Source organism: Gamsiella multidivaricata (genome assembly GCF_025024155.1).
Source record: "Gamsiella multidivaricata strain RSA 2152 chromosome Unknown BC939scaffold_30, whole genome shotgun sequence".
In the NCBI taxonomy this organism is placed as follows: domain Eukaryota; kingdom Fungi; phylum Mortierellomycota; class Mortierellomycetes; order Mortierellales; family Mortierellaceae; genus Gamsiella; species Gamsiella multidivaricata.
Genome location: NW_026251738.1, coordinates 248,264 through 272,901, shown reverse-complemented (window position 1 = coordinate 272,901; position 24,638 = coordinate 248,264). Strand labels below are relative to the sequence as shown.

The following is a 24,638-nucleotide window of genomic DNA, read 5'->3' as shown; positions in this document are numbered from 1 at the left end:
CGTGCGGCCAATGCGGCATCAGGGCAGAAATCGGCAACTAGCCAGGCCCCAGGAAGTGCCTAAAACCCATCTCAACCATATATGTGTTCGCAAGCACATTCAAAAATGATCGGTAGGTGTAATTTATATCCTGAAGCTGCATAATTCTGTTATTGCACGCCGAAATTCTTTTACTGCATGTATTTGCTTATGCTAACCGAAAAAAATTCTATGACGTCACCTTATGCTGACGTAGTTGGTGCGTTTTTAATGCTCCAACGTCCGTCATTTCGTGCCCATTGGTTCGATGCAACATCATTACCTTTTTTTATGAGGCGCAACAGTTCCACCTTCGGCACTTTCTTAATCATCGCAACCATCCACTTTGTCCCAGCTGCTCCTCTTCATTTCAGGACGAGATCCACTGTCTGGTAACGGCTCAGGTAGGGCTAGCTTTCCTTCTCAACCTCTTGTGCACAACGTCTTGCCAATGCATTACCTTCTCGACGTGGGCGATTGACGAGTCATGTTGGGTCGCCTGTGCAGCTGGGATGTGGTCTGATGGTCAGTCGTTGTCTGGCCCAGCTAAGCGCATGCGCCCTGGGAATTTCGACGCCTGATGTGCACAGGATCGGCTCCAACATCTTGCCAATGCATTTACCTTCTCGACGTGGGCGATTGACGAGTCATGTTGGGTCGCCTGCGCAGCTGGGGTGCGGTTTGATGGTCAGTCGTTGTCTGGCCCAGCTAAGCGCATGCGCCCTGGGAATTTCGACGCCTGATGGAGCCGTTAAATACTGGATGACTTGCCTGGTTTTGTAACTGTATGGTATTGAAAGTGGTCTTATTAAAACTTGTCCTTCTCTCCTTTCACCCATGCCTACGCTTGAGCTGCGAATTGTATTGCCAGGTTAGTGTTGTAGTAGGATGTCACTTGTTAGTATAAAGCATGATACCTGGCTAATTATCATGCGATTTAATTATCTGATTCTTCCTTGGTGAATCCTTTAGAGATGGCCACACGAGACCATATCGAGTGGGCGCTGAGCGTTGTAAATGCCTCTATGCGATCGTTCGCCGAGAAATTCAATTATACAGACAGAAGAACAGCCGAGGAAGCGTACTTGCTGCTCATCAATAGCAATGAAATCGCCAAGCCTCGCCGTGAACAGCTTCTCCTCGGCTTCGAGACTTTCAAGGCCAACGCAGCAGATGCCTTCTGGGTGAAGCGCTACACCGCTATTCAAACTGTAGTCATTACCAAGAAAGCGGCTGTGGACTCGATGCAAGCCGGACACCAGCAGTCCACGTACGAATATCAGCAGCACTTTGCCCGTGAAGAACGTCAGTCATCCGCTGCTGTGGGTATGCGGGAACCCACCACCGCTGAAACGCATGGAAATGGTTGCGGTTAGTTTACTTCTTTCACTCCTGCGTTTTTCTCAGCAATGTTCTTTTTTTCGCATTCTCATATTCTTCTTCCTTTTTATCTTTCTCTCTCTGAATTTTCATTGTCATTATCAGCAACAACTTCAACCGCGCCTGTCTTCAATTCAGCTGGGAAGCATAGCTTGGAGGAAAATGGCATATCACCCCCTGCAAAGAAACAGAAGGATAAGAAAGTAAGGCCACTACATTACAATATTCTTTTTTGACTCATTCACTTAAACTCACTCTTAACCATTAACTTTCTATTTCTAACCAGTCTACCGACGACAGGAGGAGATCCCTTCAGCGCCGCTTCTCGAGTCTAGGGGGAAAATGGACACTCAGATCAGGAACTGTGGTCGAGGATGTGCTGTTCGAGGCGGGACAAAGCATTAATGAATTGCAGTAAGTTTCTTTTTTTATTCGTTTTAATTTTTTTAAAAAATTCATAGGCTAACTTTGTTCTGTGCAGTCCAATTCATTCCTTTATGATCGATTTGAGCGACAAGACAACGCGACAGTTGTTCTCAAAGGACGATTGGACTGAAATTAGCAGCGATCTCCCACACATTCCGCCTTATTCAAAAGAGGCATCGGAGTATCTCGACAAATTCGACAGCGTGGCCACGCTTGAGGACTTGCAAGATCTACTGGACAGGCGTCCTCGAGATACCGAGAGTCAGCTAATTTATGAATGCTTGCTGAACTGGTAAGTTGTTGTAGTCCATCGAAAAAAATATACCCCGGGCACCTCTGATCATGCTTCGTTTCTTCATTTTCTAGGCTGTGTCTGTATGAGACTGAGGATCCGTCGCCGTTTAGTGTTGCTGGTAGCCTGTCGGAGGGTTGGTGGCTTAAATCGGCGTGGGGCGTATGCACTAACATGGCATTAGGCGTGCCCGGATGCTTTATAATACCAGGCGAAATCACCGGCCACGACTCTTCCGCGAGAAGAAACAAAGATCGAGAATCGACAATTGGGAGCGAGAGGAAGAGGGTTGGAGTCCGCGCCGACCTCATATGGAGAAACATGAAATTGCCAGAGACTGACTGGGCAATAGCAGAGGCGGCGAAGGTTTGGTGTCCCAATAGTAACAAGTACATATCGGAGAGTAAATTTAAGCTTCCGAGGCAGTTACACGACGTCTTGGTAGGGCGATCAATGGAGGTTGGCGGAGCGAGCGAACTGAGAAACGCTTTTGTTTCTGGGTTAATAATAGGAGGTACCAGGTTTTATTTCTTGTCTACTTTGTATTCCACATCTGGCATAGACATTAATACTAACAGTTGCAATTTTCGGACCTTAGGACCATGTCTCCAGTGGATTGGGCTCTGTTGGGGAGCATCTGGGGATAATATTACAAGATTGGTGAAGATGGAGGCGACGAGGCTAGAAGCAAAGGTCATCAACCTCTCGGCTTCGCTTCTAGCCATTCACGATCTGCTCTTCTTCAGGGTACGCTGAGGTGCAAATTCGATGGTTTATTTTACAATTTTGATACCACTGTTCTGATAATAGTTTTAATGGACGTAGACATCAACCATCCGGTTGATATCGGAATACGAACAGGCCGCAAAGCGACATACCGGCAAGAGGAAGCGGGACCGGCATTCAGCCCTAACTGGCGCCTTGTTGGAGCCGAAGAGCTCATGGCGGGACCTTCTTCAGACTTCCCCATAGTACTTGCCTCTCTTGATCGCTCCCATCGGTAAACGACGATGTAGCGCGTTATTCTGGATATGAAAGGCCATGGTTTGGAGCAATACACGTAACAAAAAGGTCTGAAACAGGGAACCTAAAAATGACCGAATGAAAACGAGTGTGCATCACCTACTACACTCGACGCGCGTGGATCATGCCCGAGACGATTGGAGACCTTTTGGATTTGGGGCAGGAGACCCCTTTACTTGAGTAGGCACAGAACGCGATTGCAGCAGCAGTTGACTTGAATGGCGTAGTCTGGCTCACGCGCGACAATAGCGGCAACTATGTAATTCAATACTGCATCTTTTTTTTTATTTATTTTTATTGGAGACAGGTGTTTGCTGTGCTGTCCACAGATTTCATCAGCATCAAGGGTGTGCTGGCTGATCGCGTCCCTCTCATAGTAGTTTTAAACATTAAAAAGAACAAGAACATGGTATTCTTACCATGCTTTTCAGCAGAGGAATCGCAGATAACCTGAATGAAGAGAAAATTCTTAAGGTAGAATGACCTCAGACTCGAGCCTTTCCATCTTACAAACTGCTCTGGAAATCCCTGCAAAGGCGTTCGAAGTGGTTTGTCTCGTCTCAACCCCACTCAGCGAGACAGTGACCCTCAGGTAGCGGCGGTAGCTAATTAGAGAGAGTTAATCAAATATTTCTAGAAAAAAATGTACTAGATTGCTTCGAGTGTCACGCATCGACAGCATTAGGACACTCTTGTACGAATTGCGAGCCATCTTTGGGCCGGCTCTCGGTCGCCTACTTGCTAGTGTATTACTAAGCATGTGCACGAACCATTGAGGCAAGTCGCCCATCTCTCTCTCTAGAAAAGAAAAGGGCGACTTGCCCCATGGTTCGTGCGCATGCTTAGTAATTGAAAATTCTTATTTTAACAAGTAGATGAAAAATGGATGCTGAGCTAGACAAACTGATTGCAGCACAGTGGGGTTTCTTGCACCAAGACTGGCCCGTGGTAAAGCGTACCAAATTTCACCGCACCGACATCAAGCTCATTCAGGACATGAGAAAGGCCAAGGACTTTGTGCAGCATCGTCTCGGGATCATTCCAGTGTTCTTCTTCTTGACAGTACTATTTGGAACAAAGTGTTGCACAGGTCCTTATAGGAACGTCGAGAAAGGTATCCTCATACTCTACATGCTGCTGCAAGGGACTACTATAGTGCTGTCAAAAACTGATTCATCAATTCGCTGATTCTGACATTCTCATTCCTTTCGTCATCCCTCTCTCATCAATCCTCAACTGGTGTAACAAGACGAAGAGTGGAAACAAGAACTGCTTTTAATAATATTGCTGTGCACGGAATATATACTACGTATATGACTACTATTGCAGATATGCAGACCACATTCACAAAATTCAGTCATACTGTAGTGAATAGAGTGTCTGACAAGAGTATCTTCTCGCTACAGTACAAGCTATGCTGCCTGCTCCTCAATATCAAGCGTATGGTCGCGTTGCGCAACATCACAACGGAGCTACATCACAGCTTCTGGATCCAGGATGACTTCGATTTCCCTGATGGAGAAGATAGCGCAAAAGGCATACAGGTGACTGCACCCTCCTTCAAAGTCAAGGTCAATGATGCAAAAAGCATCTACCGTCTGCAGGAGAAATTTCTGCATCTTGCAATCAGTGGCCACGACACTGATCAAGAGATGGACAATGATGACGGCCAGGACTATGTGATCCAGAAGATCCTACACTCCTTTTTGCGAAAAAATGCATTTTATACTGAATTAAAAAAATATAAGGGCGTTATTCAGTTTTGTGATGGCGGTGACCCTACCTTATATCCTCACACTTTTTCCCTCTCTCACTTTTCCCCGAAAAGCAGCACGATTGGTGGTCCGTAAATCCAAGCAGATATAAAAATGGACTGAATAACGCCCTTATATTTTTTTAATTCAGTTAAAATGCATTTTTTCGCAAGAAGGAGTGTAGGCCATCGTTCTGGAAGGGGTTTGATGCCAGCCAGTCGACATGGGAGGCAACATCCCAGTTCAATGACCAGCGCATATTAGAGTACTGGAACTCGCTGAGGGTTTTCTGAAAGCGGGTGGTCCGGATCCTGACTGGGTGTGGCGTGCCATATATCTTCTTAGATCTCTGGTGTTTTTAAAAGCTGCTGCTGCGTGAGACGACCTCAGAGCAGGCTGTAACATTTCGCAGCTGGCTGTCATGTCAATGGACCCCATTCACAGTGGCAGCGATGCCATATCTGGAAGCAACACAATAGTCAATCGTGCATTGTTTTTTTTAAAAAACCATGATCGTTTCCTGGAGGCACTGCTCTCCTGGAAGACTGCCACGCAGAAAGAACAGTGCGTAGCTCCTAGCATCACAGCAAACACAAAAAATAAACCGATGGCAGCATGCAGTTTGCTCTCCTAGAGGCTGGCAAACAATCTAGCATACAAATTGTAGGTATGGCTATTATACTGTGGCTGATAGCACAGCAGGCAGTTAGCATACATGATGCTAATGCACGCTCAATGAATCTACATACTGACCCTCACATAGACTTTCGGATCATGGATAGCTTGCTGGATCCAGGCATCCGCCTTTGCCTGTTCCGCCGTGCGAGCAGCCTTGACTGCCTGCTGGCGGGCTTGTGCAACCATTGGTTAACAACGGGAACGAAGGGGTGTAGGGAGTGTGGGTGTGTATGTATGTGTATTTATTGTTCGTCGAGGTTACTATGCTCCTCGTGGGATGAAGGAAAGGTTTGATTGAAGTGTTGCATCTTTTTTTTTTTTTTATTGACGCCAGATCCTCCCAGACGCGCTGATTGAAGTGTTGCATCGCATTACCTTCAACTGAAGAGCTGAGCACCACGTGATTATGAATCGCTGTGGGTCATTGTCAATGGTGTCCAAGAATACTTCTTTGTCTTTATCTTTTCCGATTTGTTTGATCCATTCCTCCACGCTCTTTATACGCGCTCAGTAAATGACTCTCCAAATATGATCGTACTTAATATGGAGCTCTGGAGGGAGGTTTTCGTTTTCCTGCTCCAACTACAATACTGTATACGAAGCAGTCAACTGATTTTTGAAAACACGAATGCACAGCCAAGTCAACAGTACCATATTGTTGGCCCCAGAGGAGATTTTTTACTTACTGCAAAGGAGTTGCTGTGCTTATGGCGTCAATGGTACTCGATCTCTACTCGGTCTTGGTTCACCCTATTGCAGATTCGGATATAGACTGGACACTGTTGACCGACAGAATCACGGCCACTGGAAAGTGTTTTCTCAGTCCCCATGTCTGCATACATGTTTCATTGAGCAATTGAATTCGCGTGGTCGACCTCGCTTTCCGTCGAAATGGTTTTGAATGTAGACGGGAAGTGGTACGTTGGCATCCAGAGGCTTCCAAGTCGTGTAAAATCGTTTCGTATATTTTACTGACTTCGTCTTGGTGTCCCATAGGCCAGGTCCCTAGGCTACATCGTGGTTAATGTAAATGAATACTGTATGTACGTCCAAGAAGTGCCCGACGTGCGAGAAATTTGCCGGGCAGGTCGAGATCCGCAGGCCGCACTGCTCGACCTGCAAGTCTTACATCCACCGCGATATCATGGCGGTCAATCAACAACGACCTCTCTCTATCTCCAACCCGTGGATAAAATGGGCACTGCTCTTGGATACAGAATGCAAGATCGCACACAGAAGTCGACAGCAGCAGCAGGAGCAGCAGGAGCAGGATCAGTGGTAGCAGTAGCAGGATCAGTGGTAGCAGTAGCACGGTGGAGCCAGGGCGAGGACGAGTTGGTGGCGAACGCTAGCGAACAGCGTCCATACAAGATGCCCGCCGTAAGCGAGTCTACCTAATAGTTAGTTAGTCTAGCTTTATTTTTCATTTATACGCATTTTTAGTTTAGAAGCACGTTCTCGAGGGAAGAAAATTGCCGGTGGCGCATTTTCGGCTACCTGGATACATCTTTACTGCTGCAAGTAACACACTCGAGATATCGAGGGCGAGCTGCGATTGGCTACCGAAGGCTCTCCCCCCCTCATCCTTAAAAACAAGCGTCCTCATTCGCCTTTCTTCATCCTTCTCCATCTAATCCCTAATCCCACCCTCGCCTTCTGTCAACCCTCTTCTCTGCCTCAAATACCACTACAATCGCAATCCATAAAGACACAATGACTGGCTTCAAGTATGGATATGCCATGAGTAAGTAGCCTCTTTTCTATCGTGGGAATGTTACTATCGCCACTCGGATAATTCGCACCGCTAACCCCACTCACTCGCCCCTATTCTCGACCTCCCCACAGACGATGTCCCTGGCGATAAGAGAATCATCACCCCACCGATGCTTGGCGAAAAAATCTCTCTCTCACTTGGTCACACCTCAACATTCGTCTTCATCGGCACCAAGGCTGAGATCCTCGAGTGGTTCAGGACCGTCGGACCCACCAAGGTCGTCCAGGCCGTCCTCTTCTACGATCGCCCAGCTGATGACCCCCTGGCACCGAAGATTGGCCTCGTCTTTGACCTACTACCCTATCCAAACCCAGACCTGACATGGACTCAGTGGTACCAGTCCTTCTACCGCTCCGATCCAACCCTGGAGATCTATCGTCTAGAGATCCGTCCTGAGCAGCCCAAATACGACGCAGAGATCGACCCACTCTACAGAATGTACGCCAAGAACGGAGTCAACCTCGGTGATATGGCCCATGCTCTCGAGAAGAAGTGGTCCCAGCCTCCGCACAAGAGCTATGTGGATATGGTCAAGGAGGTCTTTATGGAGAGAGAGGATGCGGACGAGCATGCAGAGGAGGTCGCAAAGGAGACGAAACGCTTGGACGAGGAAGGACGTGAGGTCGATCTGGAAGACATTGTCGTCAGCGTACCGAACGAGACCACTCGCAAGTAGAGGTGTTGCTTTGCTGCCTTCTTGTGTGCAATCGCTATATCCTGCTCAAACAGTAATACCGTCGATCCTACACCGCTATAATCCACTCAGTCCTGCGTCACTCCCCTAGCTCTTTCACATCGAATACATCAAAGCTTCAGCATTGTCCAACACAGCATGTCCATTGATTGCATAGGGTAGTCACTTGGGTGATATGGTTGACCCGATGCGAAATGTTTTTTCCCGTTTCCGTTGTTGACAAAAAAATTGAGAGCATATTGTGCACATGGCCGAAGAAGAATGAGACCAAAGCGACGGCAAGGTAGCCATCTTTGGTTCAAAGATGCATATCGTTTTTGATTCTATAATGTGTTCGAATAATAAATTGTTCTAATGAAAGATCCTCCCCCCCCCCTATGTATGCTCATAAAAGTACTCCGTAGACCCTTCACAGACTCTTCATCCACGTTGCCACATGCTTGCGCAGTTCCTGAGCCTTGGCCGTATCTCCCTTGGCAACATATGCATTGAGCAAGTTCTCAGCCGCGGCCACCATCTCCGCGGCCCTCTTGCGCGTCAAGGGCTTCTCACGCTCTCCGTCAATCAACAGGTACTCGTCCATCGAGACCGTGGCCCTCCTGAGGCCCTCCTCGCCTCCATACAGTAATGATCCACGAACCAAGTTGGCATAGACGGATGCATCATCGGCAGCCAAGTTGTAATAAGGAATCAAGGCCATAGTCTTGAACGCGCCATCCAGCTTCTCAAGCGCCTCGTCCGATTCTGCTCCAGCAGCAGCAATCTCCTTGACGAATGAGCGGATAACACGGCGCATGGTCGTCTGACCTGGTGAGAGGCCATAGGTCTCACGATCACCCAGCAATTCGAGTGCGGTCTCAGGTGCTTCTGCCTTGCAGATCGCATGAATCAGCTTGTCGGTGACAAAGATCGAGAGAGGAAGGCTGCGATTACGCCACTGCTTCACGATCTCTGGAAGTCGCTCTGCCTGATCCTTAGTCGACACTGCCTTGGTCAAGTGGAAGATAGCCGTGTGACGGGGCAATTGATGCTGTGGAGTTGAGGGCGAGGTATGGGTGTAGATGTTGTCGTAGAGGGCCTCGAATTGTGATGCTGATGCTGCTGAGGATACTTCCGAAGAGCCTTTTCCGTCCTCCAGGGACTCTCCGCGCTCCAATGCCTCCAATTCGCGCTTCTCTCTTTCCAGTTCCCGCAACTCAGCCTCGAGTTCTTCGTCGTCCTCGTCCAAAACTGCGTGCTTCTTTCCCTTCGAGACTAAAAAAGTGAATAAGAGGATTTCGCATGGTACCATTGTCAGTAGCCGATTGAAGATGATATCCAGTATTGCAGTAAGTTGACCAGATGATAGTAGCCATACCGATCTGTGTTGGACGGAAGGCATGATATTGACGGGCAACCAGGGCAGCGGGTGCTATTCGAGACGTATACAATCCAACAGAGTTGGGAAAAAAAGGTCAGCCTTGGTATCCCTATAGCGTCCTAGTCGAAATACTTTTTTGGTCGTGGTTGCCATGTCGGTGCTGTTGATGCAGGTAGGCGATCAAAACAGATGACACAGGTGTTGATTCGACAGCTTTACCCTGGCGAATGACAAACAAAGCAGTTGGCTTTGAGGCGCGAGTGGCCATGCGGGCCAAGGAGCGAACGTAGGCGGCCATGTGTGCTTGTAGGTCGGGGGTCGAGTGGTTGAGGGAATGAAAGGAGGCCAAAGGAACCACCTCCGGAATCTGATCAACAAAACACACACACAAACACACGAGCGTGGTCCCTGTGGAGGACTGTGGAGGGTATAAGACAAATTGTTGCCATAAAATACGATAAATCGTCGAACTGTGACGTCTTCCTAACCGTCCGCGCCCAGCGCGCCTTTTTGTTCTCTCTCTCTTTTTTTCTCTCTCTCTCTCTCTCCCTTTCCTCTCCTCTCCTCTCCTCAACATCCTCTCCTCATCCACTCCAACACCACTCCCTGTCCACCAATCCTCATCCTCCCTATTCCCATCTTCAGTCTTTTTTTTTCTTCACCTACCACATTCATCACTACAATGGCTCCCCCTAAGGTCGCAGAGAAGGCTCCCGCCACCGCTGGCAAGGCTCCAGCAAAGTCCACAGCCGAGAAGAAGGACCGCAAGGGCAAGTCTGAGGGCAGCAAGGGCCGCAAGAAGGCCCGTTCCGAGACCTACTCATCCTATGTCTACAAGGTTCTCAAGCAGGTCCACCCTGACACCGGTATCTCGAACAAGGCCATGTCAATTCTGAACTCGTTCGTCAACGATATCTTTGAGCGCATTGCTGGCGAGGCCTCCAAGCTCGCTGCCTATAACAAGCGCTCGACAATCTCGTCCCGCGAAATCCAGACCGCTGTCCGCCTGATCCTTCCCGGTGAGCTCGCCAAGCACGCCGTCTCTGAGGGCACCAAGGCTGTCACCAAGTACACCTCGTCCAAGTAAACTTCCTCCCTCCACCCGAAGAAGGGAGACCGGGAACGGAAAGCCGCAGGAGACAAGGAGAAACCAATGGACAGTGTGCGATAACGACCCGACCTCAGGACGCGTCATCAAAAAAAAAAACCAAAAAAATATCGGCCATGGATCGGGACCCGACTTTTTTTTCGACCACCTTTTGCGAACTTTTTTTTTTACCACTCGACGCGTGCTGTGATTTGGATTCGAAATCAGAAAAAAAAACTTTTTCATTCATCCGTCAAGGACGTGTCGCGTATTGTTTACTTTTTCGACCTTGGACCTCAACTCGATCCTTCCTTGGCCTTCCATGATCACCATTGTACATCACCATCCAAACCCAACTTTGCCTTTCATCCAATGTAATAAATCTGATCTCGAATTGCAACTCGTTTGATGCAAGTGATGATGAACGCGCTTTTTTACTTTTTTTTTTTTGACTTGGACTTATCTAATAAGGCAGATCAATTGAGTTTCTTTGCCACCAAAAAAGCGGGAGGATCCTATCAGACGCGTTTTAGTACGCGCTTGTTTGTTTACTTGGGGTGGCGTGCGCTCCAATGAACTCGTAATTAATCCTAAACGCGGCGACAAGGATCTTTGACACGACAAACATGCGTCCGTTGACATTCAATAAAGCGCGACAAAGAAGTGGCAGACAAGCCTGGGCGAAGCCGTAAGGAGGGAGCTATCCCTTTGCATTTTAAACCCGTTCCTGTCAAACTAAAGCCTATAAATTACGACCGCACAGAATTCCTCGACCCTAGCACGAAACCTACACAAATATTCATTCCCATTATGCACGCTTGCCGTTGTTCGGAATACGTACCCTCGCCTTGGCCATTCTTTCAAAAAGGCGATTCTGTTACAAAGACAGGCGAACAAAGAAGGGCATCGCTCTTTGCAGTCCCTCTTTTTCTTTTGCTGCGACAATGAAACGATGAGAACCTGGGGAGGAGGAGGGGAGAGGGTGCAAGTGTCTTCTCTTGGTGCCTTTTATCTTTCTTTTTTTTTTTCTTCAAGGGTATAGAGCTAACCTCTCGCGTTGTCGGTTGGGTCAATGGTGAAACGTTGCGAGACGGGTGGTCGTTTTTTTTTTTTATGAATACGATTAGAATAAAGTGAAGCCGTTTAAAAATCAACTTGGTCCTTCATCGAGTCCACCCCCCATGAAAGAACAGCCAACACCTCCATGTCGGCCTCGAAAAGAGCAAACAGCTCCCTTGTTCAGAACTACTTGGAACTCAAATAGGTCCCCCCCCCCTTTTTTTTTTTTTTTGTTCTTGGTGTTATCCCCACATTCCGATTCCAACGTTACCTCGACTTTGCTCTGCTCGGCATGCTTTCCCCATAGCCCTTACTCATTATGGCATGACTGACCAGGTCACTGGCACTCATTTCTTCGGGGTATATTGTCATATTACCTTTGTCGACCTTCATTCACGCTCGATGATCCCTATTCTCTAAAACTTACTTTTCTTTTTATGGCCTCGTCGTTGCCCTTTTTTTTTTTTTTTTTTTTTTTTTAAAAAAAACCAGTTCCCTTTTGTCACTCCACCATACCGTTGTTTTCCTCGCTCGTTGCGGTCGACAGTTGCTCCCGCTCATTTTCTCTTCGACTTGGACCATACTTCGTTTTTTTCCTCCGGATATAAGCACATCCTACCTCCGACTTTCCTTGCACAGCAAAGTTGAGCCCTATGGCTCTAACTTTTATTTCATCACTCGATCTATCCCATCTCATTGAGTTTGCCCCCCCCTCCCTTCGCTGGCGACAGCCCACACATCCTTCTCTCCCCCCACTCACTCACCCCATACCGACGAGACACCCACAGAAAAGGACCCACGTTTGAAGAAAACTCGACAAGGGGAGGACAGCAACAAACCGATGTCGGCAGTAACAGGGAATTCGCTGTTGGACTTCGTGATTGGGTTGATCGTGTCGCTGATCTCTTCGATCATGAACGCCGCAGGACTCAACCTGCTCAAGCTGGACCATGACCGCAACAGTGCTCGAGGCCAAGAGCGGCAGAGACATGAATGTGGGAGGCCTATGTGGCATGTGGGACTCTATCTGTACGTGGGTAGTCAGCTTGCTGGAAGCACCATTGCACTGAGTAAGTTATTCGCCGTCGTCTTTTTTTTTTTTTTTTTACTGATTGGCTGGTTGGCCGGTTGGCTGCTGTCGGTAGGGACATCCACATTGAAGGGCGTGTTATAGAAGTACATAGGAATGGGGTGCATTCTTTGATTCGGAAAAGGCACCGAGCCAAGCAAATATGAGAAGGAAGGAGGCAAGAGGGCAAGGCCATGAACGAGATTTTATGATGCAGTATGCAACTCAAGGGTTAAACGCGCCTTTGGTGTAAGGCGATTATGCTACTGTTCTAACGCTATTTCATATGCGTTGTATTTTAATGTACCACTTTTTGTCTAGACTTTCTGAAAGCTCAGTGGGTCGCGCCTTTGGGTTCGGCCGCGCTGATTTTCAATTTCATCTTTGCAAAGATCCTGGTCGGAACAAGGATCACCAAGAAGGACGTGGTCGGTACCGTTGTCGTCACGTTCTCCGTCGTCTGGATCGTGATCTTTGGTGGGATGAACTCTGGTGCGGATGTCGAGGGATCGCTCACAATCGCGGAACTCAAGGCCTTGTTCTCTAGAGTCGTCTTTATCATTTACTTTTCGGTGTTCAACATAATCATCCTTACGCTCTTGTCGCTCGGGCTATATGTGTACTGGGCCATCACCTTGGACGATGAGTCAGGACGACTGAGGAAACAGATGAAGGCGAGGCTGATAGAGTTCTTGGGAACCAACCGGCTCGCCAGGTGCTCGGGGTGGACGTTTGCAGGAGGTGAGGGATTGGAGGCAGAAGCCAGGGATCTGAGACTGAGGAAGATCGTGGCCATGATTATGGCGACTAGCGGAGGACTGATCGCGAGCCAGACGTTGTTGCTCGCAAAGAGTGGTGTCAAGCTACTGGCCTCGACCGCTGCGGGACAAAACCAGTTCTTGGACATGCTCAGCTTCTTTATCCTCTTCGTTTTGGTGCTCACAGCTATTCTTCAAGTATGTTATTTTATTTGCTTTATTTTTTTTGCGGCAAGGAGAAGGACACTTGTCAGTGCATGAGGAACGACTCCCCTTACATGTTGTTTTTCCGTTGGTCGTAGGTTTATTGCTTGAACACAGCACTGAAGCTGTACGATTCTGTCATGGTCGTGCCCATGTTTTACGGCTACTACGCCGCATTCGGGCTCATTAACTCAACCATCTACCTGAACCAATACCACAACTATCAGCCATGGGTCCTCGTGCTGATCCTACTCGGCATCGGAGTCTTGATCGTCGGTGTCCATATGCTTAGTGCGCCAAAGGTAGAAATTGAATCTTCGGCTAGTACTACGTCCTCGACCAGAGACGAAGAGCTCAATGACGCCGACGACGACGACGATGACAAAGAACAGGGAGGGTCTCGGGTGGCGGATGGCAGGGCAAGCATATGCGAGAAGGATGGTGACAAAGTCAGATTCAACAAAAAAATCTCGGATGATAGCGTTGCCTTGATGATAAGGAAGTCATCCGCGTCGTCGGAGGTTATGGAAACTATCGGTCGCGACAATATTGCGCATGATGTGGATGGGCCAAAGAGTACAGGAGCTGGTGCCAGAGGATCCGATTCCTCAGTCAATATGGCCTATGTTTTAATAGAGGGCGAACAGGACCCTGGATTTTTTCAGTTGCATGGACGGGAAAGCAGTTTGTCCCAAACGACCTACAAAGCCTTTGACCTCCGTGAAAGGCGCGCCAGTGTTGATCGGGGACGGGAAGGTCGAAGTTCCACTGTAGATGCTCACCGACAAACGCTGCCAAAGATCGACACGGCCTTTGTGACGAGAGGTCGGTCAGAGACGAGAAGAGTCCCCATGTCTGCATGGCTCTCGGCTGCGGGACCACGACCAATGTCGCCGAGCGAGTTCCGTGCACAGTACACGGATTCGCCTTTCCCTATCAAGCCCAAACATCTTCAGGACAGAGTGTCAGGACTTGGGGGACCAAGGTCAGCGTCATCCGCACCAATAGAGGGTGAACGACGCCCTCGATGGGCTGTAGGAGGCGCCAGGATAGACCAAGTGTTTGGGGATTTGAACCCATTCAAGTTCCTGCGTAGGAGCTCTATGGATAGCAGCCTCGTTCTACCGGCATCGCCTAGACAGGTACATGATAAGGGATACCTTCGTTGCCATCCGCGTTGTGGGTCTTGCACAGGATTGCCGTCCGAGTGGGAGGAGCCCAACAGGATGATGAGGCACTCGACGCTGTTTGGAGAACATGGAAGGGCGAGTTCTGCGGGCTCCTGGGTATCGTCTAGATCTGCTTCACCGGCACCGAGCAGCTGTATCATTACGCCAGACCATTCGCGAAGACAGTCGACGCATGAGGGCGCCAGTGGTGCCTGGGTTACCAATGTTCCGATAGCTTACAAGCCGGGAGAACCGCTCAGTCCTACTGGAGTATACACTGCCCATGGCGGAGAAGGAAGCCCACAAGAACCACAGGGCTACCAGAATCATTACTTCACAGGAACACCGCCTCCGATATCGGCCTTGGCAGGGGGCGAGTGCTCGATGTCGTCGTCGCAGCTTCCTCCAACGCATCACCAGCACCATCGTTCTCAATCATCTTCCCCAACTATTCACAGAAGACAGTTATCTTTTACAACTAAGAACGGTCGGGGTCTGGCAGCGGTGTCAGCTCTTAGCGCATCTTCCCCAACGCATGCGGAAACAGCTTCGTTTGCATCATCCACCGGAACGTTCGGGACGGTTTCTACGTCCGGGGTCACTGGCCTTTCGACACTGCCGCTGAATGTACGGCACCAACTGCAGCATCTTCAGCAGCACCAGCATTACCCGACCTCTTCTTTGCAGCACTCCATTACAACTAGCAGCATCAGTACGATTGGAGATACCACGCCAGCGCTGTCGACTTTGACATCACTCGTTCAGCTGGCGGATGAAAGCGTATTTGGCCCTATCCCTGTGGATCCGAAGAAACGCGGGGTGGCCCCAGAGTCGATGTCGTTGGCCAGTCTCTGGATGGGTATGACTCCTTCGTAGTCTATGCAGGCGATCGAGCTGGATCTAGAGGAGCTGGACCGGGAGTTGTTGCCGCCGCCGCCGCTGCGTAGCGAAAAGCGAGTGTGATCAGAAAGTATCTGTTCTGATAGACTTGACGGCACTATGTACACTATGTAGATACCCAGGAAAGAAAACAAATCAAGTTGACCAAAAGACGATACTCCGAGCGTATTTTTTTTCCTACGGGTGTAAGAATGGATGGATGTATGGGGGTCGCGTTGGTTTTATTAGCGCGCGTTTGTTTTTATTAGAGCGCGTTTGCTTTTTCGATAGTCGCGACCAAAAAAGGAAACGATGGAAGCCAAAATCTATTCCAGGCGCTGCTCCAAGTCATGCGGATGGCCCCTGATGGCTGCGGGTGCACACTGGTTGCTGAAGATACCACCTGGGTCCCGCCAAGCGTGGATGCCGGTCGACCGGGGGGCCTTACAGTGGGGGTGTGGCTGGGCTAGCCAGTAGGCAATGGGCGACTCAATCCGGGATTTGCTCCTGGTATGCCGGCAGGTTAGGGAGGGAGGGGGAGGACAGGAATGGCGTCGTCATTTCCTGTGCGTGTCTCCGTGGTGAGGGAGATGGAAGCCCTGTTGCGTATGCGGCCCATTTCCCATGAGGGCTCAGTATATAGGTCCATGGGTGTGCTCCCTTAATCTCTTTTGCATCCATTCCTCATTCCACCTCTTCCATCACCTTACAAGTACGCGTTCCCTTTACTCCCATCCAAATGAAACTGCAATCCCTTCTCCTGATCTCCTTGGCCTCAGTTGCCGTCGCTGCCCCCTCCTGGTGGGAGCAATGGACCATCAAGAAGCACGAGTCCGTGATTGTCGCTGACGACGACATGCGTCTTGTCCAGGTCGCGGAGAACGAGGCCCCCTTCTATACCTCGGAGAAGGAGCGCATGGAGATGCTCCGTAGCAACATCCACTACATGGACATCACCGATAACACTGACCTTGGCACCTACCGTGCCAAGTCCCTTGGCAAGAAGCGTAAGTGTGCCACCGTCGGCAGTTGGCAATTGATGAACGTCGCAGGAGCTCTTTTGCTCGCTTGCTTGCGTCAAGGAGCAAACTGAACGTGTATGCGTGAGAAAAACAGACGAGCTTACCGTTGACGCTTTTTTCTTCTGTTGCTCGTTCTGCTATCGTTGTTTAGCCCTCCCATCGGCTGCTGTTCACCAGAACAAGGTCGCTCGCTACGTTGACCAGCTGTCGACAGCCAACATGGAAGTCGCCCTGACCGAATTTACAAAGTTCCACACCCGCTACTACAAGAGCGAGACCGGCCACCAGTCCGCTCAATGGCTCTACAAGCAGATCAGCGATCTCATCGAGGAGACCGACGCAGAATCGGATGTCAGCATCCGCAAGTTCGAGCACGACAACTGGAAGCAGTTCTCTATCATTGGTAACGTCTAGACACTAGAAGGAGGCGCTTTGAGTAATTCTGCAAAGGAAGAGTTATGGGGCCCTAATGCGAGATGTACTTTTGTTCATGTTAATAGCTCGCTTCGAGGGCAAGAACGAGTCGCTGACGAACGAGCCAGTGATTGTGGGTGCCCACCAGGACTCTGTCAACATGTGGTTGCCCCAGTTGCGCTCTCCTGGCGCTGATGATGATGGCTCCGGTACCGTCACGATCTTGGAGGTCTTCCGCGCCCTCGTCAACACTGGATTCCGTCCCCATCGTCCCGTGGAGTTCCACTGGTACTCGGCTGAGGAGGCCGGTCTTTTGGGATCCCAGGCTGTTGCAAAGAGCTATGAGAAGAAGGGAGTTGATGTCATTGCTATGATCCAGGTATCTCACGCTTTTGCATATGACTATTGCTGTTTTATCAACAGAGTGCTTTTTGTCCGAGATTTTAATTGTTGTTGTATGGTTTCTCGTACTGTAGAACGATATGACTGGATACGTTGGCACCAAGTTTGCAGAGTCATATGGTATTGTTGTCGACTATGTTGATGAAGATTTGACCGAGTTGGTTCGCGTACGTATATAAACCCTGCTGATGGATGGATGGAGACATGGAGGACTCTGGAAACCAGTTACTAACAATAGCCCGTATTTTTGTCCTATAGGTCTATGCTAGGGAGTACGGCGATATCCCTGTCCGTGAGACCAAGTGCGGTTATGCCTGTAAGGACCCCTCTTCGCATTGAGAAAAAGAGCCGTTGGCTGCTTATTCGCCTTGCTGATGATTTGCTGACCGCGCCTTTACTCCACCCCTCTTTGTTCTTGATCGTAGGCTCCGATCACGCTTCTTGGGCTAAGGCTGGTTACCGCTCCGCCTTTGCCATCGAGGGCGACTTCTCCGACAGCAGTATGTATCTCATCTTAAATCCACATCAAGATCGCCTAGCGTTTGATGAATTGTGATCGCTAACAGAGCTTTACTGTATCCTCTATCGAATACTTAGGCCCTTACATTCACACTGCTAACGATGATGTCTCCCACATCAGCTTCGATCATATGAAGCAGTTCGCCAAGCTGGCCCTTGGTTTTGCTGTTGAGCTCGGTTATTATAAGGGCGATAAGTAGTTCTAAGCGAACTCGACGTGTTTATTTTTGATCTCCTTCCTGGGCTTTCGTCTTTGAGAACAGGCAGTATCTACCCTATTTATTACTTGAACTATGAGGCATTGCCTTATTTTCAGCGTGTATTTGTGCAATAAAGACCGTAGTAGTCAACACGTACCTTCTCCATCGCGCTTTAGGATTGAGGTCGCATGTGCGTTCAGTAACACTGCCGATGCATTCACATAGCACACAGTCATGCATGGTTTCATTTCAATGCCTTGGCGGCCTGAAGAGACAGGGCTTTAAGATGCGGACGTTCTTTGTTTTAGAGGATGTTATACTTGGCGATATGCAACGAATTGTCCCTTTGGGCTGTCTTTTGGGGGTTGACAGTGCGGTCCTAGACTTGTTACCCAGATTTCCAGCGTTTCTGTTCCTTGTTCCTTACACTGCACCTTGAGCCACCTGCAGCGCACTTTTCCTATTCGAGAAGCCCATCTTGTACTATCCTGGGTGTAGTAAATAATAATAGGATGAACTAAAGCCGTTCGATCAAGAAGACGTAAGTCCCGCCAACTTGTTTTTTTTTTATAGTTTGAGGTACCATGAAGGGGGCTGTAGAGTTTACAGCCGAGGCCAATCCTCGCAGAAATCGCCGATTGATTGAGATTACGAAAAGGAAGATTTTTTGTGCGTGCGCGCAATTCCAGAGGAAGGATGAGGGTAAGGGAAAAGAGCCGCAACGACCGTCGGCAAAGTAACGGCTCCGCTCTTCATCTTTCTTCCGTTCCTCTTTTTTTTTGATCGTCTCATTGTTCGGTGTGTGTTGTTGCTGTCTCCGCAACGCCCTTCGACCACTCTCTCCATCTCCATCCGCCTTTTTTTTTTTTTTTTTTTTTTGCATGCACACACACACGCACACGCACACGCACATCCGCACTTGCATACACGAAGCACCTTTCGCACCTCTCCCCCCCTGCCTTTTCGTCACCTTTATCGAGCCATTGGCAACTAGAAACATTCATACCCGACATTAATTATATCCATCAGCACAACCAGCTGCACCCATCCTTAATCTCGCATCATCATCTCGCCCCCGTACTCAACTCCCCCTACACTTTTGATTCACACGTCGATTTCACACCATTTCCTCCTACTTTGCATACAACCCTCTCCATCTACCTACTCTACAACATAATCTCTCACCATCATGAAGCGATCTAGCTGCTGTCAATGCTACTGCATGCTCCTCATCATGGTGCTGCTCCCTATTGCAGCAACTGCCAAACTACATAGGTAAATAGAATAGCCCCCTCATGCAGTGCCCTGTAGAGTCGATCCCTGACATATCAATCGATACGCACATTTTCGTCTGGTCTAAACCTAACCGGTTTTTATTTGTATTTGGTCCTTTTGCGATGTCGCTTTCTTTGTTAAAATTAGAATTTCTGTCCAACAATGGCCTGGGTCTAATCCAAGGCCTTCGCGGGAACTACGCGCACACCACGACTCTAGGGTTGCGTTTATGTCAAAGCTCCACGTCCTCAATAGTATGCACGACAATACTCCCTCTTCATCTTCATCCTCATCATCCTCATCATCGTCATCATCATCATCAACAACAACAGTATCCTCAGCAGCGACAGTATCAGCAGCAACAATAGCATCGACTGCTCCACCCCCGACGGCGACTCAAGAGGCATTCGAGCAATATAACAGCAACAATAGCCTTTCTGAAGCATCAACATCATCATTCGAGAAGCGAGAATTCCTAGCGGATGAATCTTCGGACTTTAATACCAACGCTATCTCGAATCTGGACCGGATTGAGCAGGAGCTAGAGTCACTTCAGAGATTGCAGAAGCGAGCGTTTGTGGGAGTAGCTCCAGTGAGGGGGAACTCGCTCGATACCCAATGGGTTGCTGCCATGCTTGTTGGGTCCCCAGCACAGGAGTTCTCGGTGGTGTTTGATACCGGTAGCAGTGACCTCTGGGTCTCATCGACGAGCTGTCAATCGACGATATGTATGACCCTTCGACGCTTCAATCCTTCAAGGTCAAGGTAGGAACCCTATTCCTCTCCCATCCTCTTGTCCCTCTTTTTTTTATATATTCTTTTGTCTGTTGTTTGATTAAATTTTCAGATATGCAATCGATGCAGGAACAGGAACAGGAACAAGGAACAGGAACAAAATAATAGAAGCAGCCTCCTCCTCCCCCCCTTCAAAAAAAAAAAGAAAAAAAAAAAAAAGCAAAGTAAAGTAAAGAAAAGAGGAAGCGAGCATAACATCCACCGAGGAAAACGATGAACTGGACAATACAATTGCAAGGACCCATAGAATGGCTATCAACATGGACAGCGCAAACTTTTGGATTGGGCGTCAGAGAGATACGCCAGATTATGGATTATTTTTTGAGAGCAATTATCGACCAAACAGATGTGCGAAATAAAAACATTCATTCGGACACACACACAGCCAAGGAAAGTGTAGTGGTCGGATAATCCACCGACGGGAGACGCTTTTTTTTTTTTTTTTTTTTTTTTTTTTTTGTTTCTGTTGTGGAACTGTGGTATCCACCACATTCATGTCATCCCGAAATCAAGCACCTAGTCGGAGACTGACTAACACCTCTCTTTTTTTAACTATTGACCCTCAAACGTATATAATAACACATAGCTCTTTTATACAGAACGGACAGCCGTGGTCGATCAACTATGCGGACAACTCGTGGGTCTCGGGCGTGCTCGGCATAGACGACATTACAGTGGCGGGTATCACGGTCAGCAGCCAGACGTTTGGATTGGCATCCGTCAACACAGGATCGACAGCGGCCACAGGCGTGGACGGTATCATGGGATTGGGCTTTGATTCGAACTCGGAAATGGGCAGTACGTTTCTTTTTTTTTCTTTTTTGTGGCGATTGCCCTGCTCAAACTCCCATCTACGGTTTCTTTGTCTTGAAAGACCTGCTAATTTTAAGTTCAACTCACACTAACCGACACGCATACGCGCTCTTGCCATCGTCGATTAGATGTGAAGACGCCGGTAACGAACATGTTGCAGCAGAACCAGATCGACCAAGCGATTGTCTCGGTCTGGCTGAACAAGGCCTCGAACCAGGACGCGAGTCTCTCGGACGGGGGCGAGTTCATCTTTGGGGGCGTGGACCCATCTCTGTACACGGGCTCGATCACCTACGTCCCCGTGACCTCCTCGAAGGAATGGCAGATTTCAGTGGACCAACTCTTCATCGGCCGGAAGGAGCTCTCGCTATCGAATTCAGCCTCGTCCGCGATCGTGGACACGGGATCGTCCTATATCTTGTTCCCGGATTATCTGGCGACGGCGTTCCATCGAGCGATTCCGAATTCGCAGTACGACAATAAGCTGGGATGGTTGATCCCATGCGCACTGGCGAACTCGAGAAGCGTGGGGGATCTGACGTTTGTGTTGGGTGGACAGAAGTTTAGTGTGCCGATCTCGGATATAGTGATTTTGAAATCGGAGTATAATGGGTATTGTCTGAGCGCGATCGATTCCTGGCAGGAACTGGCGGGACATGGATCGCAATCTGTAAGTTCTTTTTCTTTTTCTTTTTCTTTTCATTTTTTCGGCATTTCCAACAAGGATGTTTTCTGTAATGTGATTTATGGCAAATGGCACAGCTTCTAACGATTTTACGCCTTTTTTTTTTTCTTATACCTTTCTTTATCTATTTTCTTTTCCTGCTTCGTGTATTATTAGGGTATCTTGTTGGGAGATTTGTTCATCAAGAACCAGTATGTGGTGTACGACTATGGCAAGAAGCAGATTGGGTTCGCGACCAAGGTCGATAATGCGCCTGGGGGTATTGGACTGAATGCCAAGGGAACTGCAGGATCCGGATGGAGACATATGTTGGAGTCGAGTCATCTTCGGACAGTGGTCTTGGGGCTGGTCGTGTCTTTGTTGGTGTCGTCGATCTAGAAAATATCCCTTTTTTTCTTCTTCTTGTGTAAAATAAAATAATGTTTAATAACGGCTCAAATAGTTCGAGATAACGGTACGTATCGCGTCGTGTCTGGAGATGATTGCTGGCAGGAAAAACTCATGCGAATTAAAAAAAAAAAAAAGGGTCCCTGGGACGTTCTGGACGCGTTGTTTGGGTCCCTTGCTCGTCCTATTTTGCATAATGAAGGTTCATGTGGAGTTTCGCTTAACTTGGTCTGTGTGGGGTTGAGCAAGTGTCTGTGCCGCGCATTATGCGCGTTTTTTTTTTTTTTTTTTTTTTTTTTGCGTAAAGATGAATTGAAACGGCATACGAGAACAGGATAGCTTCACCAGTGTACGACGCGGTGTTCTGTTCTTGAGGTTGCTGCATATAAATTGGACTCGATTTTGGTCCCCGGAAGAGTAAAACGGAGGAAACGCGTTTTTTTTTTTTTTACTAAAAATATACTACAAGCTAGAAGAGCCTCAACAAAAAAAAAAAAAAAAAAATGCGAATGGGTCACGAAACACGGAGAAGGAAGTAGGAAACGGGGTTGAAGAAATAGGGTGGGGATGAGGACATAAGGTAATTCGACCGCAGGAACACCTTTACCCGCTTCATCGACATTACTGTTCTCGTTGTTTCACGTAAAGCAAGCCCAGAGATAAGCGGTCGTTGGGTGTAGGATAGTTAAGTTCTTGTGGGGGGAGGTCTCATTGCATGAATTTAATCCTCTACTCCGTCATATCCTCAAATGGATGGGTCCGTAAATACTTTTCCAGCTCCACTTGCCAGTAAAGAACGCTATTTATTGCGAGATCTTGTCATGGTCATCAGCGGTTAGAAAATAGACAGAAGAGGAAGTAGAAGTGTCAGAATATCTAGTGAGCAGGGGGCATCGAGAACAGTGACGATTTGCAGAGTTGGGGAAATAGAAGGATATGATTTTAGGAAGCAGACGCTCTCAATGTTAGAGACTCACTTGGCTGGTTCATCGGTAGCCATGGATGTCTCTTCCAGCTTGCTTTGAATCTTACAAATGTCTACGATCGTTCGCAATAATGTCTCGAGTTTTTTCGTTTCCTCCTTCGAGTTGCTGAGAATCGACTCGGAAGGCAGTATTCACCTCCACCGCGCTTACGCTTTGCATTGTCAGGTACCGAAAAGCACCTCCCTATTTTCTTTTGTGACATTGCACGGCCCTTCCCCTCCCGTCCAATCCTTTGCATTCGCCCAATTCACACTCCTCGCACCTGTTCCACCACAATTTCATCCCAGGGAACTTGTTACTTCTTCCTCGGCGGGAAAATGGGAGCAGATTGACTGGCCCTTTGGAGCACTATTTACATGTACGTAGCAAAGAGTAACCCGCTCCTTGTCAGCTCCCTACATGTAAAACGTTCACTTGGGAAACAACTTTCTATTTGTTTCCCCTTCGGCTCAGTGGTATCCGGCTCTCAAAATGGATCCTCCTTCACAATATGATATACTGCAGTATCCAGGGAGGATATGAAAAAAGGTAGCGAAGAGGCCACCTTTTCTACGATTACTTATATCCTTAGGACGTATGATAAAGGTGAGATTGTGAGAAGAAACAAGGGAAGCTGATCCATGGCGGTTTTGGATGGTCTTTGTGCTCTATATCACGATGACTACACTCGTTTCGTTCCTGAAGGTGAATATTGGGTCAGGGATCCAAGTTTAGCAGATACACCCTCAAGGAGGTGCTGGTTCTGTTAGAGATGCATGGGGAATCTGACGTGAGTTAGTAACAGCCCGCAAGGGACTGACCGACTGACTGACTGGTCTCCACATGCTCTCTCTTCCACCGAGCGGATGCAAACAAGCAGCAGTTTGGCAACACACAGACCACACAACTGAATGCAGCATCACAGTGCATCCTCGGATATAAAGAAGGGTCCGTCGACACTTTCTTTCCTACTTTGACGGTCTCTTCTGTGTGCACCACGTCTTTGTCATTGCCTTTACTTCCTCCCTTTACTTCCTTCCTCCCTCGCTTTACTTCTCTTCACCTTCCTCGACAGCACCCCCGAGAGGCGCGTGACCTACATCCGTCTTTCTCTTCACCATCCTCGTCTGCATCATCCTCGTCATCGTCATCCTCCTCTTCATCTTTTTCTTCATCTTCATCTTCTTCGTCCTCCACTTTACCACACACGCAATTCGTCTTCCTCGCGATACCATCATACCCTCCGATCACGCTCCCCCTCCGCGCTCATCTCATACGCTCTTTTGCATTACCACCTTCCTTGTCCTCCTCTCCGGCGCCCTTTCCTGTAGCTTCCCAAACATCTTCTCTTGCCTCTCCCACTCGTTTCCGCTGCCCTGTCTTCCTAGCAGTGTCTCTAAATAATTAAAACCTGTGTGAACCCATCCTAAACTTCTTTGCGCCACCATTTCTCTGCATGTCCTTGCTCCCTTTTTTTCCTTCTATTTTTTTCCCGATCCATTGTCCGCCTCCCTTTTTCATCCCCAAATCGCCTTCC

The 24,638-nt window shown here is 48.4% G+C and overlaps 9 protein-coding genes across 9 annotated transcripts; 8 read left to right on the top strand and 1 right to left on the bottom strand.

Moving 5' to 3' along the window:
- The first annotated feature begins 865 nt into the window (after positions 1-865).
- Positions 866-3,585, top strand: BC939DRAFT_450632 (uncharacterized protein). Its single transcript, XM_051555551.1, has 7 exons — positions 866-1,389; positions 1,504-1,601; positions 1,685-1,812; positions 1,880-2,116; positions 2,191-2,630; positions 2,715-2,863; positions 2,942-3,585. The coding sequence occupies exons 1-7, from the start codon at positions 993-995 to the stop codon at positions 3,086-3,088; spliced, it is 1,596 nt and encodes a 531-aa protein (XP_051412554.1). The 5' UTR covers positions 866-992; the 3' UTR covers positions 3,089-3,585.
- Positions 3,586-3,971: 386 nt separating this feature from the next.
- Positions 3,972-5,383, top strand: BC939DRAFT_450626 (uncharacterized protein). Its single transcript, XM_051555550.1, has 3 exons — positions 3,972-4,253; positions 4,389-4,818; positions 5,094-5,383. The coding sequence occupies exons 2-3, from the start codon at positions 4,453-4,455 to the stop codon at positions 5,184-5,186; spliced, it is 459 nt and encodes a 152-aa protein (XP_051412553.1). The 5' UTR covers positions 3,972-4,253; positions 4,389-4,452; the 3' UTR covers positions 5,187-5,383.
- A 1,791-nt stretch (positions 5,384-7,174) lies between these two features.
- BC939DRAFT_450620 (uncharacterized protein) lies at positions 7,175-8,377 on the top strand. Its single transcript, XM_051555549.1, has 2 exons — positions 7,175-7,315; positions 7,417-8,377. Exons 1-2 carry the CDS (start codon positions 7,285-7,287, stop codon positions 8,019-8,021), a joined length of 636 nt encoding a protein of 211 aa, XP_051412552.1. The 5' UTR covers positions 7,175-7,284; the 3' UTR covers positions 8,022-8,377.
- Positions 8,235-9,881, bottom strand: BC939DRAFT_153890 (uncharacterized protein). Its single transcript, XM_051550241.1, has one exon. The coding sequence runs from the start codon at positions 9,418-9,420 to the stop codon at positions 8,449-8,451; it is 972 nt and encodes a 323-aa protein (XP_051412551.1). The 5' UTR covers positions 9,421-9,881; the 3' UTR covers positions 8,235-8,448.
- A 28-nt stretch (positions 9,882-9,909) lies between these two features.
- Positions 9,910-10,915, top strand: BC939DRAFT_450616 (histone-fold-containing protein). The gene has a single exon (XM_051555548.1). It carries the CDS (start codon positions 10,082-10,084, stop codon positions 10,484-10,486), a length of 405 nt encoding a protein of 134 aa, XP_051412550.1. The 5' UTR covers positions 9,910-10,081; the 3' UTR covers positions 10,487-10,915.
- Positions 10,916-12,016: 1,101 nt separating this feature from the next.
- Positions 12,017-15,837, top strand: BC939DRAFT_153860 (uncharacterized protein). The gene is made up of 3 exons (XM_051550240.1): positions 12,017-12,615; positions 12,936-13,570; positions 13,675-15,837. Exons 1-3 carry the CDS (start codon positions 12,387-12,389, stop codon positions 15,619-15,621), a joined length of 2,811 nt encoding a protein of 936 aa, XP_051412549.1. The 5' UTR covers positions 12,017-12,386; the 3' UTR covers positions 15,622-15,837.
- A 337-nt stretch (positions 15,838-16,174) lies between these two features.
- BC939DRAFT_153850 (uncharacterized protein) lies at positions 16,175-18,287 on the top strand. The gene is made up of 7 exons (XM_051550239.1): positions 16,175-16,631; positions 16,798-17,049; positions 17,147-17,439; positions 17,537-17,629; positions 17,721-17,778; positions 17,888-17,962; positions 18,060-18,287. The coding sequence occupies exons 1-7, from the start codon at positions 16,364-16,366 to the stop codon at positions 18,179-18,181; spliced, it is 1,161 nt and encodes a 386-aa protein (XP_051412548.1). The 5' UTR covers positions 16,175-16,363; the 3' UTR covers positions 18,182-18,287.
- A 107-nt stretch (positions 18,288-18,394) lies between these two features.
- BC939DRAFT_450609 (uncharacterized protein) lies at positions 18,395-18,670 on the top strand. Its single transcript, XM_051555547.1, has one exon. It carries the CDS (start codon positions 18,420-18,422, stop codon positions 18,618-18,620), a length of 201 nt encoding a protein of 66 aa, XP_051412547.1. The 5' UTR covers positions 18,395-18,419; the 3' UTR covers positions 18,621-18,670.
- A 393-nt stretch (positions 18,671-19,063) lies between these two features.
- Positions 19,064-22,201, top strand: BC939DRAFT_450606 (aspartic peptidase domain-containing protein). Its single transcript, XM_051555546.1, has 5 exons — positions 19,064-19,456; positions 19,604-20,221; positions 20,838-21,049; positions 21,193-21,734; positions 21,906-22,201. Exons 1-5 carry the CDS (start codon positions 19,371-19,373, stop codon positions 22,125-22,127), a joined length of 1,680 nt encoding a protein of 559 aa, XP_051412546.1. The 5' UTR covers positions 19,064-19,370; the 3' UTR covers positions 22,128-22,201.
- Positions 22,202-24,638: the final 2,437 nt, after the last annotated feature.

Bases quoted from the DNA above. Each gene is read 5' to 3' on its own strand.
- BC939DRAFT_450606 (XM_051555546.1), top strand. From the start codon at position 19,371: ATGAAGCGATCTAGCTGCTGTCAATGCTACTGCATGCTCCTCATCATG. The intron at 20,222-20,837 runs GTAGGAACCCTA...AATAACACATAG, and splicing joins TTCAATCCTTCAAGGTCAAG to CTCTTTTATACAGAACGGAC. The intron at 21,735-21,905 runs GTAAGTTCTTTT...GTGTATTATTAG, and splicing joins CGGGACATGGATCGCAATCT to GGTATCTTGTTGGGAGATTT.
- BC939DRAFT_450609 (XM_051555547.1), top strand. From the start codon at position 18,420: ATGGTTTCATTTCAATGCCTTGGCGGCCTGAAGAGACAGGGCTTTAAG.
- BC939DRAFT_450632 (XM_051555551.1), top strand. From the start codon at position 993: ATGGCCACACGAGACCATATCGAGTGGGCGCTGAGCGTTGTAAATGCC. The intron at 1,813-1,879 runs GTAAGTTTCTTT...TGTTCTGTGCAG, and splicing joins CAAAGCATTAATGAATTGCA to TCCAATTCATTCCTTTATGA. The intron at 2,117-2,190 runs GTAAGTTGTTGT...TTCATTTTCTAG, and splicing joins TATGAATGCTTGCTGAACTG to GCTGTGTCTGTATGAGACTG.
- BC939DRAFT_450620 (XM_051555549.1), top strand. From the start codon at position 7,285: ATGACTGGCTTCAAGTATGGATATGCCATGA. The intron at 7,316-7,416 runs GTAAGTAGCCTC...ACCTCCCCACAG, and splicing joins CAAGTATGGATATGCCATGA to ACGATGTCCCTGGCGATAAG.
- BC939DRAFT_153890 (XM_051550241.1), bottom strand. From the start codon at position 9,420: ATGCCTTCCGTCCAACACAGATCGGTATGGCTACTATCATCTGGTCAA.
- BC939DRAFT_153860 (XM_051550240.1), top strand. From the start codon at position 12,387: ATGTCGGCAGTAACAGGGAATTCGCTGTTGGACTTCGTGATTGGGTTG. The intron at 12,616-12,935 runs GTAAGTTATTCG...CTTTTTGTCTAG, and splicing joins TGGAAGCACCATTGCACTGA to ACTTTCTGAAAGCTCAGTGG. The intron at 13,571-13,674 runs GTATGTTATTTT...CGTTGGTCGTAG, and splicing joins TGCTCACAGCTATTCTTCAA to GTTTATTGCTTGAACACAGC.
- BC939DRAFT_450616 (XM_051555548.1), top strand. From the start codon at position 10,082: ATGGCTCCCCCTAAGGTCGCAGAGAAGGCTCCCGCCACCGCTGGCAAG.
- BC939DRAFT_153850 (XM_051550239.1), top strand. From the start codon at position 16,364: ATGAAACTGCAATCCCTTCTCCTGATCTCCTTGGCCTCAGTTGCCGTC. The intron at 17,440-17,536 runs GTATCTCACGCT...CTCGTACTGTAG, and splicing joins ATGTCATTGCTATGATCCAG to AACGATATGACTGGATACGT. The intron at 17,630-17,720 runs GTACGTATATAA...TTTGTCCTATAG, and splicing joins ATTTGACCGAGTTGGTTCGC to GTCTATGCTAGGGAGTACGG.
- BC939DRAFT_450626 (XM_051555550.1), top strand. From the start codon at position 4,453: ATGACTACTATTGCAGATATGCAGACCACATTCACAAAATTCAGTCAT. The intron at 4,819-5,093 runs GTGATCCAGAAG...TCGTTCTGGAAG, and splicing joins ATGATGACGGCCAGGACTAT to GGGTTTGATGCCAGCCAGTC.